Source organism: Haplochromis burtoni, unplaced genomic scaffold (assembly GCF_018398535.1).
Source record: "Haplochromis burtoni strain Fernald_Lab_line unplaced genomic scaffold, NCSU_Asbu1 Contig_37, whole genome shotgun sequence".
In the NCBI taxonomy this organism is placed as follows: domain Eukaryota; kingdom Metazoa; phylum Chordata; class Actinopteri; order Cichliformes; family Cichlidae; genus Haplochromis; species Haplochromis burtoni.
Genome location: NW_024582398.1, coordinates 1,435,859 through 1,451,745, shown reverse-complemented (window position 1 = coordinate 1,451,745; position 15,887 = coordinate 1,435,859). Strand labels below are relative to the sequence as shown.

Sequence of the window (15,887 nt, the reverse complement as noted above, 5' to 3'; positions counted from 1 at the left end):
CTCAGTTAAATGCCCTCTAAAGTTTTACTGCGACAGGTTTGTTTAATCGCATAAGATCAATATTCCATGGGGGCTAGCCTGTTGTCATAAATGTAAGATAGATACGGCTCTGTACTCAACATTCATACTTTAGTTTGCTAACTTTACTGTATAATAAAGGTGGTGTTAGCGTTATTTATTTTTCCTTTCTTATCTTGCAACCTCGACCAAACACTGCATCTTATCTTGTGTCTGCTCATTTCACTTGCTCTAATAGAGATTATGCTCTGCCTGAATTTACATGCTGATCAGTAACGATTATTACTGTTCAGCATGCTTTCACCCTGAATAACTGAACTACCCTCGTCTGCCCTTAGCACCGACTGTCCCTCCAGTCTCCCTCTTAATCGGGGACAGTGCATCAGACCTGGGCACCGCACAGATGGGTTACATCCCCTCACACACTAAACCTGTCGATGCCTCAGGCCAAAAGATCAGGAATAACTGCCTCCGAAGCCATGCAAGCGTGCTTAAGCATGCTCCCAGTAGCTGTGGTCATGGTCTGTGTGAGTTCCAGCTCAGTCCCAAATCATTTCATCAGGAAAAAGTCCACCTTTCTGGCATTTGCGCCATCTAGCTACTGGCACTGAACAAACTGGGAACGCAATTTCACTGCTGAAGTGACTTAAATGCCAACCATGTGGATTATGCAAGAAGTCGTTACTGGGTCGAGTTGCTCCGGGAATCAAACTTTGAGAATGCCCCACTGGGGAAGCCATGTTTCATACGTGAAGACAGTTGTGCAGCAAATGAATGCAATGTCAACAATTGCATACCTTCTCCCACAGAGCCGTCACAGTCTTCATAGTAACAAGCATTTTATACATGCTGGCAATTGAACTCAGATGCATTTCCTAAGGTATGGACATAAAATACGTTTAAGGCATATAATTTAAAAAGGTTTGTTTAGTATGCTGGCCAGCTACACCCGGCTGCTCTGATCTCATAATGGCTCTTTGTTCCTGTAGCAGTCCTACATAAAGGTAAGTTTAAGTAGTGCTGCTGCAGACATCCTGTGGTTGCAGTGTAATAGTCAGATTTACTTAAAAAGGTTCCAAAGTGAGTGAATTACCTGTGTGCCAGCCATAATAATAGCCAATAAAAGTTACTCCTGTCCTTCCTTTTTTGACTTCTTTACAATAGCATACAATGGTTCATAGTTAATTATATTCTAGCATTGTAGTGTCCAATGAAAGTGAACAATCAGCATGAGTTGTAAACGATGCGTATCATTCAAATGTTAATTCCTGCTCCTGATTTTTTCAGCATTCAGCGATAGGCTATTAACCCCACTGGTGAACTATAAACATTACACCGCAGTAGTAAAATTTGCTTCTAATAAGGCTGTAACCTTGCACGAAGAACAAAAAAAGAAGCCCGACAAATACAGATTATGAGTCATTGCAACAGTTATGTACTCATATTGGGCTTTGCAGTATTGCCAGCTTTTAGGGTTGTCAGAGAAAGCCTTAATAAAAGCAGGAGTTATACTGGATCATCATTGCAAGAGGAAGAGAAAAATATAAATAAACAGAACAAGCAACTAATAGCTACGCGGCATACATTTCATTTCCTTTAAAAAAGGTTGTGATGGCAATATCATAATATTTACTTGGTTGTCCTGTTTCAGTTAGCCACACGAGGGGAAGTATCTAAAATGTATATATATATATTTTTTGTAGTTTGTAGTTGTCCAAGTTTCAACAGTATTATTAAGGAGCTTAGTGTAAGTGCAGTCCTCATGAATTTTTTTCCATCAACGTTGAGGAATAGTGAGAAGAAAAAGACATGGGAGGTCACTATTTGGACTGCAACCTGTCAGTCGCGTCTCTCAGACGTGTTGAGGGGAAAATATGTGGTTGTTCCTTGTTTAACTGAAATAAATATGACCTTCCTGAAAAACAGGACACTGTCACAGATTATGGCTTCTGATCTGTGTCCCTCTGTGCATCTTAAGGGTGCTCAGGCCCAAAGAAAGTGGCTGTTTTCACATTTTAAATAGTAATATGAGGTTTTAATCCCTCTGCAGTGTGGTTAGCAAACAACGTGGTCTTTAAAGCAGCTTTGCGGCTCCCTAACAAGGAGAAAAAAAACCCCCCTCAAACATCAATTACATCAAAATGCTTTCTGTTGCTGACTAACATCAATGTAGAAGGTCATTAGTAACTAAAAGTACAAATTTGATTAAAAGAACTCCAATTAGTTTGAAAATATTGAATGTCTGTTTAGCTAGCTCAACAACATAGCATCTTAATGCCTCACTATTGAGTTTGCGTGCATAAGATATTGGGTAGCTCAGTAAATGATCAGTGTGGGAGTCACCACTTGTGTTGCCAGGCATGTGCACGTACAGAATGTACCATAATGGGTGTGGTTATTGTGGGCAGATATTCCAGTCTCTGAGTAGGCCCTGCTGATGAGCCCTGTCTCCTCCTGTGGCTTCTATAATCTCTGCTCCCCAGACGAATCATGTATTTCTGCTTGCTCTATTGTCAAAAAGATTGACCTTGCTTAATCAAAAGCCTGTTTATTTTGCATTCTTTTCTTTAGTTCTCCATCATATTAATTCTGTTTTAAGGTGCAATTTGGGGTTAAATTCTTTTTGATTGTTAGCTATAACTGTTATAGGTTCAGTGTAAATGTCAAGTAAAATAAAATCTGTATTGTGATACAATTAAAAATCCTCATGGACTGTTAAAGGCTAAATAGAAAGACTGAATACCGATATATATGTACAATATGTGGCTTGAAACTGCTTTTAAGTTCTGAGTGACTGGGAAAAAAGGAGGATTAGAATCTGTAGAAACCATTAACATAAAGGCACCTTCGTCTCCTCCTCTCTCTGGCTGCGGCATGGGTTCTTTTCTGTTTTAAAAAGGAGTTTTTCATATTATGTTGATCCAGTCCTGAGACTGGAGGCCGAATGATGTATAGCTTTGATTGTTTTGCCATGGCCAAACTGGCAGAGGCTTTCTGGATGGATGCTCAGGTGTTCATAAAAAAGTGCAAGTTAAAAAAAGGTTCTGAGGCTCAAGCAGCCTAAAGGAATATAAAAGAAATGCATTCATATATTTCTCTCATTTTTACATCTACTGGAGGATGAATAAGCGTGGTTTTGAAAAAAATATACCCAATGACCACTTTGTTAAGTACACCTTTTCAGCTGATTGCTAATGCTGAATTTTTAATCAGCCAATCACAAGGCAGTAAATCAAAGCATTTAGGTATGTACACATAGTTATGACAACCTTTTGAAGTTCAAATGCTACATTAGAATTAAGGTCATTTAGTTGATTTTGAACGTGAGATGTTTTTTATGCTAGATAGACTTGCCTGATCTGCTGGGATTTTCCCTCAGAAACCATCTCTAAGGTTTACAGACAATAATCCAAAAATATGAGAAAACATCCAGTTACCAGCCAATAATGTCGTGCTGATACTTGAGGTCAGAGGAGAGTGGCCACACTGCTTTGAGTTAATAATAAGGTAACAATAGCTCAAATAACCAATGTATAACAACCCAGGTCTGCAGAAAAGCATCCCTAAATGCACAAGGTTATATGAAAGATAGCATAAAAACTAAACCAACCAATAGGCTTAGAGCAGATCAAAGAGTTAAGTAGTTACAATGTTACAACTCAGATATCTTATAGGACATATTACTTGTTATTCTAATTAGATCAAGGTCTAACATACCAACTTGCCTTACTCATTGTAGCCTTGTGAGCATTATAACTAACATATTAGATGTAAAAACATGCTTTGTGCTCATGTTTGACTATGAAACAACCTCTAGTGAATTCTAGATGGTGGCATCTGAGAAAAGGCAAGAGCAATAGATCTTACTGGGGATGACTTTCTAATGCAGTCTCTTTTGTGTGTATGTGTGCTTATCTACACAGACACACACGCCACATTTGTTTGTGTGTATAAACAAAGAGCCTAGTTTAGTGCAGCCCTGATTGTTAGAGGACATGGTTTGGATACCCACAACATTGTGTAAATCCTGGAAAGCTGGAGCTTTGTTGCGTGTCCTCATATTGTTTCCTATGTATTTCCTGGCTCTACTTCTACTATAAAAAAAGAACATAAGACTTCTTTGTCTTAATTTCTGTTAGCATACATTTTCAGTAAGCTGTGCCAACAACTTTCAAGTTATCTTTTAAAACATTCACCTGGATGGAAAGCAGTTTAGTTAAATTGCTGTCCGCCTCTGGTTTAAAATCAGCATGTGCAGCCTGCTTGACTTTGAGATGTCTGTGCATTGAGTTGAGAAGCCGTGTGTAGGCTGCCTGTCCACTTGGACAAGTTGGAGTTTGGCTTAGGATTTGAGTGGGAGGTTTTTCTTGTAGAATCTGATGAATGGCTGTTTGTGCAAACTTGTGTGGTGAGGGCCAATATGGATTGGCCTTTTTACCCCTGCAACCCCATCAGCTGGTAATTGGCACCATATGTCAGACAGGCAGACCATAATATGCACTTCTCAGCTTGGTCCTTACCCATATGAGTCAAGAGACAGGTCAACCTTCAGCACTGGACTCCCAAACTAGATAAGTCATGCTTTATTAAAAGTTAAAAAATACCAGTGTACATATTTTGTTTTGCTTGTTTTCTGCTGAAAATGGTCAAAACCCACAAATTTAAATGTTCCACTCGTCACAACCCAGCCTTACCATCATGACTTGTAAGCAGCTGTAACCTAGAAACAAAACCCCTAAAATATATTAGGTGTTTTTATTAATGTTTGTATGATATTGAACGACTTCAATGTGTGAAGTCATTTGCCTTTAACATGCTCCGCTGGTAGAATGGCCGCTAGTAAGACTAGATTAGTTGTTCACGCTTCAAGAACTATGGATGATGAAGCATCCCAGCTACAGTCCCACAGAGGCCGATGGCTCAGTCGTCTTGGTGTGTTCAGGCCAGTAAATGGACGTTTGAAGACAACTATCAGGACGACATATCCAATAATTGCTTTTCTAATCCTCTAGTAAAAGGGAAAAATCATTTTCAAACTGCTTGATGTTTTTGTCAGGGTTAAGAGACTGTATGGCACGCTGGCCTGTGATGTGTCAGTACTGTCAGTGAGTTTTTGCCTGAGAGATTCATGGCAAGAGATGGACAGAAATTCTATCACCCTGAAAAACCCTGGCGGGCAAGATGTTAGTGGTTTGATAAATGAATAGCACTAGCTACACAGTAATTGACTTGCCTGTCAGCCTGTGTTTGTGTGTAGGTGTGGCTGGAGGTGCACATTATCACTGTGATTTTAGTCTTTAAGCAAGCACAGATCCAATCATTGCTGCCTCGTGTTGTGTTTAGATTTTCAGATTGACAATTTGACCCTTCGTCGGGAACCTGGGATTGCTCAACATCTGGAACACTTTTATACCAAACCTTATGAGGCACAGTATTTCTATTTACACAACACATAGGCACAGGTCTGGCAGCATATTTCACATGTTGGTGGCGTAACTACAGCTGCAGGCTATGACGCTTATACAGGGATTATCGTGAACCTTTGTCTGAGCCTCGTCTGATGTGTTAGAATTGAAAACAGAGACAGAAAAAACGTGTCTGCTGTTGTATTAAATCACTCACAATCACATATCAGTGCACGTTTCACTTCAGACAATGCAAAAAGAAATTGCTGCATAGAGCTGAAGCTGCCTACAGCACGCACCATCTTTCTAAAGCATAAAGCTAATAAGAGAGACAAAGAATAAAACGCTGAAATCACAAATGCTGTAAAACACAGGGATTCCTTTTATGAACTGCTTAATGCTCCTTTAAAATTCAACACATTGTTAAATTGATTGATGTGCCACTTAAAGAAGAAATGTAAGACATCTGACTCAAAAATGTTAAGCAGGTGTGGTTACAGTGCATTTGCATCCACTTCAAATGTTTAAGAAGCAGAGTGTGCGCTGTTCGGCAGTCAGATTACCTGAGAAGTTTGGAGTTGTTTTGCTGAGACTTTGTGCGTGCACAGTGGTGGAGTGGCCTCATAGTGAGAAGGTTCTTTTATGGCGTATGCTCGCTTCTTGAGCCCAGGTTTCTTCCCACAGTTCAAAGACACACTGGTTAGGTAAATTGGTGATTCTGAATTGCTTGTAGGAGTGGATGTGAGAGTGTGAGTTTGTCTGTCTCGCTGTAGTAGCCCTGTTAACCCTGTGATAGACTGCTGACCCATCCAAGGTGAATGTCTTACTGAATAGTGGTTTGTTTGCAGTAGATGTTTTGATAAATATTGTGGCTATGTTTGAGTCATTTTTAATGTACTGTGGCCACATCTTGCACGTACGGCATCTCCATCCTGAATAGTGTATTCCCATCTGCTTCTCTTTTGGATTTTAATTACAGGTCTTATTATTTTTTCTTGTGGTGTTGGTAATTATTATTTGACATTTTTTGTCCTCTGGTATAGATTTTAAGTTTTGGGTGCTATTACAATTATTAAAAGTGATGAGGAAATTTCCTATTATATTACACTTTTCTTTGATATACTTAAACTTTTTGCAGAGTAACACAAAACTGCAGCCCTCATTTCTTTATATTTTGCTAGAGTAATAGGAGCCGGGTGCAGTGATTTACTGAAATATGTGCAAACACACATGGAAATAAAGCATATAAGACAAAAAAAGGAATTTGTATAATTTGAATAACCTTGAAAGTCAAAATTATAACTAAAGAAATGGAAAGAAAAGTGTTTTTCTGACAGGCTCTAATAACAGCCTGACGATAACATTTAAAATTGGTTGTTTGGCGTGTTGTCTGTTATCACAACACTGGTTCATCCGTTGAGTTCGGTGCCCTTTTTATGCTTGAATGACTCATAGATCAGTGTTATGTGGCTCATAGTGTTATGCGTTTTTTGTTGTTGTTTTTTTTCAGGTATGTTTTGGTGACAGTGGATTTGGGTATGCATATAGTGTGTTTCACATGCTGTACATGCATCTAACATGACATAACCCAATAAAAATGGGTTATGTCTGGGATACTAGTGCTGAAAAGACCTAGATAAGGCACTTCCAGTCAGGCAGTTAACTGTGTGTCTCCCTTGTGAGTGTTTGTGCAGTAATAACATTTTTTAAACGCTTTCCCACTTTCACATTGTCCTCGCTCAGAAGTCAGCCAACCAGCATTCCTGGACTCTCTCAACAATGGTATGTGTTTGGCCAGTCTCCCTTCTCATTCAGGGCTGAGGAGCACTCAGGACATTCATTATTGCACCTCAGCAGCTGGTTGAATTATAGCTTTAACCTCTGATAGTCCAAATGGGCTGACCAGTCACCCCCTTTGTTCTTAAAAACCAGAGATTTTGATGTAATTCTCAGTTACACCCCTTTTTTCTATCAACTCCATCAACTCAGGAGAAATTTTTCTACTTAACGTGCAATAGCTGGAGAATTTTAAGAAACCCGACTACCTTCTTCTCAACAAAGCGAGCAAGAAGTAGTTCTTAGATTAAAAAAAGAAAAATGCTGAGCAAAGAGTAAAGAATTGTCCCAGAAGCTAAAAATGTTATATACGCAAATCTAAAACCTTGACTGACTTGTTTCCACAAAAAAGCTCTCTTTCTTTACCACAACCTTTCAAACATTGTCTTCTGATGGAATTTCTGATTGTGCTCAAGAGGCCGTTGAACCGCACACATGGCACTGCTGATGCAGACAGACAGATGGCAGCCAGCAAATTAGAGCTCAGGAGATTGTTGAGGTGTGAATTATGTAATCCTTGCAAACTGAGCTTGTGTGTGTAAGTGTGTGTGTTTGCATGTGTGAGTGAGGGAGAGAGACAGAGAGAGAGAGAGTCAGTTGCAGTGGTAGGTGCCAGGCTTTGGCATTGTAGTTTTTCAGGCTAAGAAAGGAAATGCTGAAAGCCCCATGGGGGTGCAGGGTGCACAGGGTAATCAGGTTCACATGCGTTCACCTGCCCTCTGGCTGTAGTCAGTGTTAACTTAGGAATATTGAAAAAAACTAGGTGTGCATATTCTTCGTCTTTCTTCCCCTTCCTTTGGGGGAGTTGACAAACAGACAGCACATCCATTGTTTGCCTAAGTCTGGTTTCTCTACCACTCTGCTGCAGATGCTTGGAAAACCGGGATCCAACCACAGCTGTTTGGGAATGGACAGGAAACCCCTTTCACCCCCCTTTCTGTCTGCTGCGTCATTTAGCTCTGGAATGATTGCATTATGGTGTGCACATTTCAAATTACCCAAAGTTTTAGCCCACCTACTCATATTCTCTGTACAGCTCCCTAAATGCCTTTGTTGCACACCGGGAGCAGATAACCTTTTAATTCAGCTTCATTCATCAAAAACAAAGACCACTGCGAAAAAGCATCATTAAACCATACTGCACTTCTCCAAGCACTTACTTTCTCTTAACCCCCACTGACATGGTATTCAATCCAGTATGTGCCTGGATGGCAGACCTTGTCACTTTGTTTCCTGGCAGGGCTAAAGGCTTCTAAGTAATCAGAAGGAAGAAGCCAAAAAGGGAAAGCACCTTAACACTGTCTCGGCACTCTGATGAAAGCCTTTCAGCATTCACCCAGCCTATAATTGAAAAAACAACTCAAATAATAAACTTTGAAAGAGATTGCAAGTAATAGCTCAAAATCTGCTACAGAGGTCTGCCTTTGTTTGGTGTCTTTGTTTTATGTCTATCTTTAACTCCAATATTTTGTATTTTAATTTGTTCAATAATTACTGCAGGGTTTTTAGAGGATTAGTCAGAAACATAATAAACCAATTTTTTTTTTCAAAAGAAGAATTTAATTAATACATTCATTTTTATACATTTTATGTCCAACGTTTGCCTGGCTTTCCCTCCTCGAGACAGTGAATTGGATTTGTGAAAATACTGTTTTCTTGTCTCTTGAATAACAACAGGGGAGCATCATATACTTTAGATGATTGCTAAGTACTCTAGTGTACTCTATGAAAGTAATTATCACAAGAATAGCCATGTAACTATTGTAGTTATTTAAAAAGAGTGGAGGTGAAGAGTTGGGTAAAACACAGGGGTAAACAGCTATTGTGAAAATTAGGTTGTACCTGTTGATAATTGCATGTTTTGAGCAGTTTCGCCGGATGACTTACCAACTGCCAACTGGTAATGGGTTTCTTCAGCAGATAAAAGGGAAGAAAAAATGGAAAAACATCATTGGGTATTGTATCTGTTGAGAAAGTATATCACACACAGCATGAAGCTGTCTAGGCACAAGTAATTTATGTGTCACCCAAATTGTTTAATTGCAAGGTATTTGAAGGCTATTTAAGATTGAATTTTTGGGTGTTTGGTCTGTTTCATTGTATATGATGTCATGAATGAGCAGGATAGATGCATTTCATCACAATTTAACTTCAAGAAGTTTATATTTTTTCTATATGCATATACGGTTTATATGAATTACAATACTGCATGTTAACACAAAATCAAATGAGTCAACTCACCTCAGTGTTTTTGGTGCTGCTTTTAGCCTTCTTAGCTTGAATCTGCTGCCATTAAAATCTTACTGACAAACAGACAAAGTGAATGACCCAAACCAGAAGTAAACAGAGAGTAGGTATTTTAATTTAACACAGTCCTGTGAAAAACTCAAAACACTATTACTGCTTCCATAGGAATTAAGACAGTAAGTAAGTAGCAGCCAGGTGCTTGCTAATCAAATGCACTTGAGGAAGCAGAACCCAGCACAGCACTACTTCAGTTTGTATTGGAACAAACCACAAGATTTCTGCAAAAATGTCCTTTGAACGGATGAGACCAAAGTGGAGGTGTTTAGCTCAGCACCATGTTTGGTGAAAACCAAACACAGCATATCAGCACAATTAGCTCATACCAAACGTCAAGCGTAGTGATGGAGGGTTGATTTTGGGCTTGTTTTGTAGCCACAAGATTCGGGCAGCTTGTAGTCATTGAGTACTCTTCTGTATACCAAAATATTCTTGAGTCAACTGTGAGGCCATTTGTCCGATGGGAACTTGGATGTAACTGAGTCATACAACAGGACAGTGATCCCAAGCACAGCAGCAATTCTCTAGAAGAATAGCTGAAGAAAACAACCCCCTCCACAACTAATAGTGCAAACCCTAGTTAGTTAATCTGTACTGTGTCCTGACATTTGTATCCCACTGAAGTTTTTTATACTGCAGGAGAGGGTTAAATGTGCATCATTCAACACGACTATTATAATTTTTGACAGCTGGTTCTTTGTTTACCAAGCAGATAGCTGAAATCCGGGAATGCTTGAGACCCCCTCTGAAAACGCTTATAAATGCTTATTCTAACAGTTCAAAACCAAATATATCTTAAACTATCATTCTAAACACTTAAATATAATTTCAAAGTCATCTTACAACATTACCCTTAAAAATATACATCTTACAGCTATGCACGAACACTCCTATAATGGTGGAAGCTAACCTGAAAACCTTTAGGAGTTGACTGTGGTCCTGCTTCTTCTTCTTTGGCAGAAAGCCTTAGAAATCTGGTTCTTGTACATTGCTGTTGAAAACTGCTGGTATAATTTTCATGGCTTCTTGAAGACAATGTAAAAATTGGCGAAAAGGCAAATTTTCCGTGAATAATTTGGAGTTACATTCCACAGAAAAAATTGAATAGGCAAATCCGCAAATACCTAACCATGAACAGGCGGGCCTTGGCCATATATGACGTATTATTTGTCAACACTTCACCAAAGCTGGACTTCTAGGACTAGAGTTACTTTAACTAAAGGCTTAAAATTGACTTATTTAATTTTAGAAGTTAAAAATTACCCTTTGGAATACTGATATGAACCCCTTATCCATTATGATAATCTGCTTTTGCTTTGCCTTCATATTAATGTCAGCCTTAATCTGCACTCACTAACCTCTATTACATTTTGTGCACGTATTTTTCTCACAAATCCTTCATTTGAGATTTGATAATTGTGGGAGTGAGGAAAGACCACTCTTCCCTATGATCCGCAGGCTGAAACCTGACATTTAATTCCATTTGTGATTAAATTAGGGAAGCTGAACACTGTGATATGACAGCTTGCCACTTTTCGGAACAAATTATATGAAACCCACAAAGAATTGAAGATATTAAATGTCTGGCATTTAAAACCTTTGGACAGTTTTCTAGCTAAATGTATCTGCTATTTTAGGCATGACACTAATTGAGACCTATTTTATTTTTAAAATTTAAAACTGCAAAAGTTCAAATTGGACTAAATTATTGTGTAGTGATGTTGTGCCCGTTGCAACAAGATTAGAAAACTAACTAATCTTCACAAATGTTATGCTGCTGTCGATGCAGTTTAGAGGATATACACTATATCAGTGAAAGTGATAACTTGATGGAGTCTGTGACTAAACAATGGTGTGTCATGCAGAACTGAAGTTTGTGAGCAGGGATGATAATGAAGCTGAAAAAGTTACGCAAGAAATCACTCTGCTGTTCTTATCATGTTTTCTGTCATTGTCTTCTGTAGTTCGATAAAATTTTGTAAATATTTCCATTAAAGATGTTCCTTCAGTGATTTGAACACTGTGCCTCCATCAAGGCAGATTTGATGGCAAGAATGCTCAATATTATACAATATAATCTAAAAATAGATGCTGTTTACAACAGTTTCTTTCACATTGGTAAAATGTCATGTCCTTTGCTCACTTACCCTAATATGCTTTTGTTTACTCTTTTTTTTTCTTTAGATCAAAAGTGGTAAGACAGAGAAGGAGTGTCAGCAGCTTCTCCTGAAAAGCCTGCAGTACCTGGAGCGCTACATTTACCTCATCCTCTTCAACACATACCTGCATCTAGAGAAGAAGGACTCGTGGCAGCGCTCTTTCACACTTTGGATGGAACAGGTACAAGATTTCTGCCCTGCTTTTACTGTCTCCTCGTCTATACATAAGCATTTTATATACATGAGATTGGATTCGTTTTAGGTCCATCAATGGATTAAAAGGTTTGGTGAGTGAGATGCAAAGAAAAAAAGATTTGTTTGTTTCATAGTTTCCTTCATTCAACAATCAACTGCATTTAAAAACAGTCAGAATATCAGAAGCATTAGTCTGTGAATCTGCTAATGCTAATATCCCACTAAGGAAAACAGTGGTTAGAGCACGATTAATATTGTTCTAACAGAGAACCAGTGACCTTGCGATCTTGTCATTTTTGACATCATTGCTTTGAAGACAGGGACCACTTACAGTCAGTCAGTTGATGTCTTCCCAGCAAATTTTATGCATCAAGATGGGGATAAAACCATAGCAGACTGATAGCAATCAGTCTGCTATCAGTCTGCGATCAGTTTGAGATTGAATGGGGTCAAGTTAGAAATTGCATGCAATCTATTTGTGATAATATAGGTGCAAACTGACTCAGATTGACTGCATTTTGTTGGCAATATGTCTGCGTTTATAAATAAATGGCAGTCATTTGGAAGACTTCTCCAATCTTTATGAGCGTAATTGCAGTCGGACTGCAGTTTTTTGGAGAGAGGTTGGCTCCTACCAAGTGACTTGGGAAATCGCCTAATGATTGAAAGTGGTCACTTAGAGGCTATGGATGCTGCATGCGTACCCCTCTTGGCAACCAGCTTTCCCTGCAACTACCTGAAATCAATTACTGAATGCAAAAAAAAAAAAGTCAATTTGATGACGAGGCAACCACTAATTTTTCCTAGTCACAAGGAGATTGCCATTCTGTTCTTAGTCTAGTATAATTGAGCCATTACTGTATTAGTCTGGCAGTGCCTTCAAACATGCAGGTTTTCAAGTCTAATATGCACCTTAGCATTGTCTGTATATAACGCAGTAACATGCAAATGACATTTACCATTAGCCTAATATAGAAAAAGCAGGAAACAGGAAATCAGTAACAGATGTTTTTTTCTGCATGCTCCATTTTTGCACATTGTAAGCTTGTTACCACAGATTCATAATAGTTTTCCTCCAGGAATTTACAAGCTGGTTCTGATTCCTTTGAGGCCTGATTCTTGACACACTCAACCTCATATTGTCTCAGCTCTGTGCTTTTGTTGTCACATTAATCGTTTAGCCAGCTGTGCCTCTACAGTAAAAGTCGAGAATTTATGTGCGTTCCAAGCAAATGAGTATTCTGTAAGTGTTACACAAAACACACACACACAGCAATTAAAATTTATTTTGCAATATGTTAAAATCACATAACAGGAAAAGCAAAAACGGACTAAGCAATTTTGCTGTGATCAGCCCACGGGTGGAGGATTTTAAATATAAAGGAACATTGTGTTTAATTTATAATTTTCCTGCATTCAGTTTTAATTAAAGATGTTAGATGTCTTATTTTTTGCCCGCCTTTTCACTAAGCTCTTCAAAAGCCTGCAGCCTCCTTCCACGGAGCAGGCATCATTGTCAACGTCACAATATGTTGTGTCCTCAGGCTAAATCATGAAAGTTTAATGCCTAGAATCACCGTGTCAGAATGAAGTCGCTAAAACTTATGATCAAAAGCAATCAAACAAGCCTTGGTCATGTTTGGACACGATATGTTCGACATTGAGCTCAAAGGCTATTTCCCATTCTTCTTCATGAGGAGACAGTCTGGAGGTGGGCCCTGGAATGTTTAAAAATTGCTGAATGAAAATCTCTTCCTTCTTTGCCCTTCTTGGGGTGGATTAGACTCAAAGGAAAAACTGAGAATTCCAAAATAGACTGGAACAATCGTTGTGAAAACAATTGTCACAGAAATATGCGCGGTCAATCGGGGCATATTCTTCCTGTTATGAATAGCAAATATATGTGGTGCATCAGGGTGACTCTAATGGCCCAGTTATGCCATGAGAAAATAGAGGCATACACACTGGGGATATGGAGATACTTCTGCAAAGCTGGCAACGGACACATTAATGCCGTTAAAATATCATATAAAAATGATATTTCTGTATTTTGATGTATAGCTAACCCTTTTGGTAATCGTTGATATTCCAAAAATACCTTCCAAAATACCTGTTGAGTTGGAAATATAATAAAAAAAAACAATCATTTTGTGCTATTACTTTAAATGTCTACCATACTGAGGAAAATGCACCCTTCAGTTTATTGTATGTCCCAAAGAGCATTTTTCAGATTACAAAAAAAGGAAAAAAATATGAAGGCTTTCAGTTATTTTTTTAATTAAACTTTACCTTGCAGTGAGATTTGAGGCATTTTGTTTACTATTTAACAGAAAGTCCTCTGGAAGGTTTTCTTTAAATTCATTCTGAAGGGGCATTCACACATGTAGCAGTGTAGTGTGTAGCTACTGCGGGTCCCAATCCTGGATAAATGGGGAGGGTTGCATCAGGAAAGACATCCCATCTAAATTCTCCAGGTGAAGGAGGACACACTGAAGGTTGGTGTCACAAAAGTGAATGCTAGGGATAACATAACTTGATCTGCTGTGGCGACCCCAAATGGGACCAGCTGACAGAAGAAGATCTTTTTTTAAGGATTTTTCTGTGCAGAGTTTGCATGTTTCACCTTGGCTTGTGGTTCTCTTTGGGTACTAGGGCTTCCTCCGCAGTCTGAAGACTGTCAGATGTATGAATGCGATGTTGAATGGTCATCTGTATCTCTGTGTTGGCTCTATGATAGACTGGTGACCTGTCCAGGGTTTACCCCACCTTGCTATACATGACAGCGGTTATAGGCTCCTGCCCTCCTGCAACCCTCAACTGGATAAGCGATGAATGGGCTGTATTTTTATTGTCTTTTAACACCCCACTGACTTACAGTGGCAGCTTGTCCACAGAGGCTGTGAAGTCAAAAATAGTTGGGATGAGTTCCATGCAGATAATAAATGTTCTTATAAATTAATTTCAGATTAATAAAAGGATAACCCAGCGTCATCAGGATTTCTATTAAATTGACTTTTTGTCATAATTTATAACATGGTTCAGTTTGTTAAAACACAACCTTAAAACCTAAGTGATAAGATAGCTGTGGGCCTGCCTGAGCAGAAAACCAAAAATGACTGAGCACATCTATTTAGATGAGCCAGTACAGTAAACTGTCACCTCTATGGGCAGTGGCCAGGTCTAGAAGGAAACAAGATAGGTATATCACAGCCATTTTTCAACTACACCTCTGCCATCAAATGAGCCACAGACTTTTGTTGAGGTCTGTCTGCTTTCACTAGAACATTCAAACCCCCTTTTTGACATTCTAAAATGTAAAGCATCGTCAAGATATAAAGATGAGATAAAATGAAAATTTGCGGGGCTGCATCAACAATGTAAATTTAGTACAATATATGTACTTGTTTTTCTTGTACATTTAAAAAGCCTACACATAATCATAGGATAGCTCCAGTATCTCCAAGATAATGTGAAAATCCTGGAGTACATGAAATCTCATGCTATAATGATTGATTTGTGTTGTGGAAAATAGTCATTTTTCAAAAAGACAGGCACTTTACGTACTGGGAACAGAGGAAAATACACTCAAAAAAATAATTCATTGGATGAACGTAATTTTATCTCGCCACTTATATTCCATCTAAACAAATCATGTTATATTAATCCATCTTGATTGTGTTGTGTCAACACGATATATATGTGTGTAGGTTTAACATAATATTAACATTAACATTCAATTAATTTGACTTTTGTTCAATCAACATGTTTGCACCACGTTAGTCTAATTAAATTTATATAAATCCATCTTAGATTGTTTAAACACTTTGGCACATCAAAAATCAGTCTTGTTACATGAACTAGTAAAATATTTGTTTGTTACACCAACGATAATCTTGTTGAATGAATGAAATGTAACTTATGTCTGTAGTACGTGTTGTATTCATATTAAGTAATGTTCAACCAAAAAAAA

At 38.4% G+C, this 15,887-nt stretch overlaps 1 protein-coding gene across 5 annotated transcripts in view; it reads left to right on the top strand.

Moving 5' to 3' along the window:
• pald1a (phosphatase domain containing paladin 1a) overlaps positions 1-15,887 on the top strand; it is a 56,879-nt gene that overhangs the window by 30,524 nt on the left and 10,468 nt on the right. For all 5 annotated transcript variants that reach the window (XM_005919575.3, XM_005919577.3, XM_005919576.3 and 2 more), the window contains exon 19: positions 11,748-11,903. In XM_005919575.3, coding sequence (XP_005919637.1) covers positions 11,748-11,903 — 156 coding nt within the window. The remainder of the gene's footprint in view (positions 1-11,747; positions 11,904-15,887) is intronic.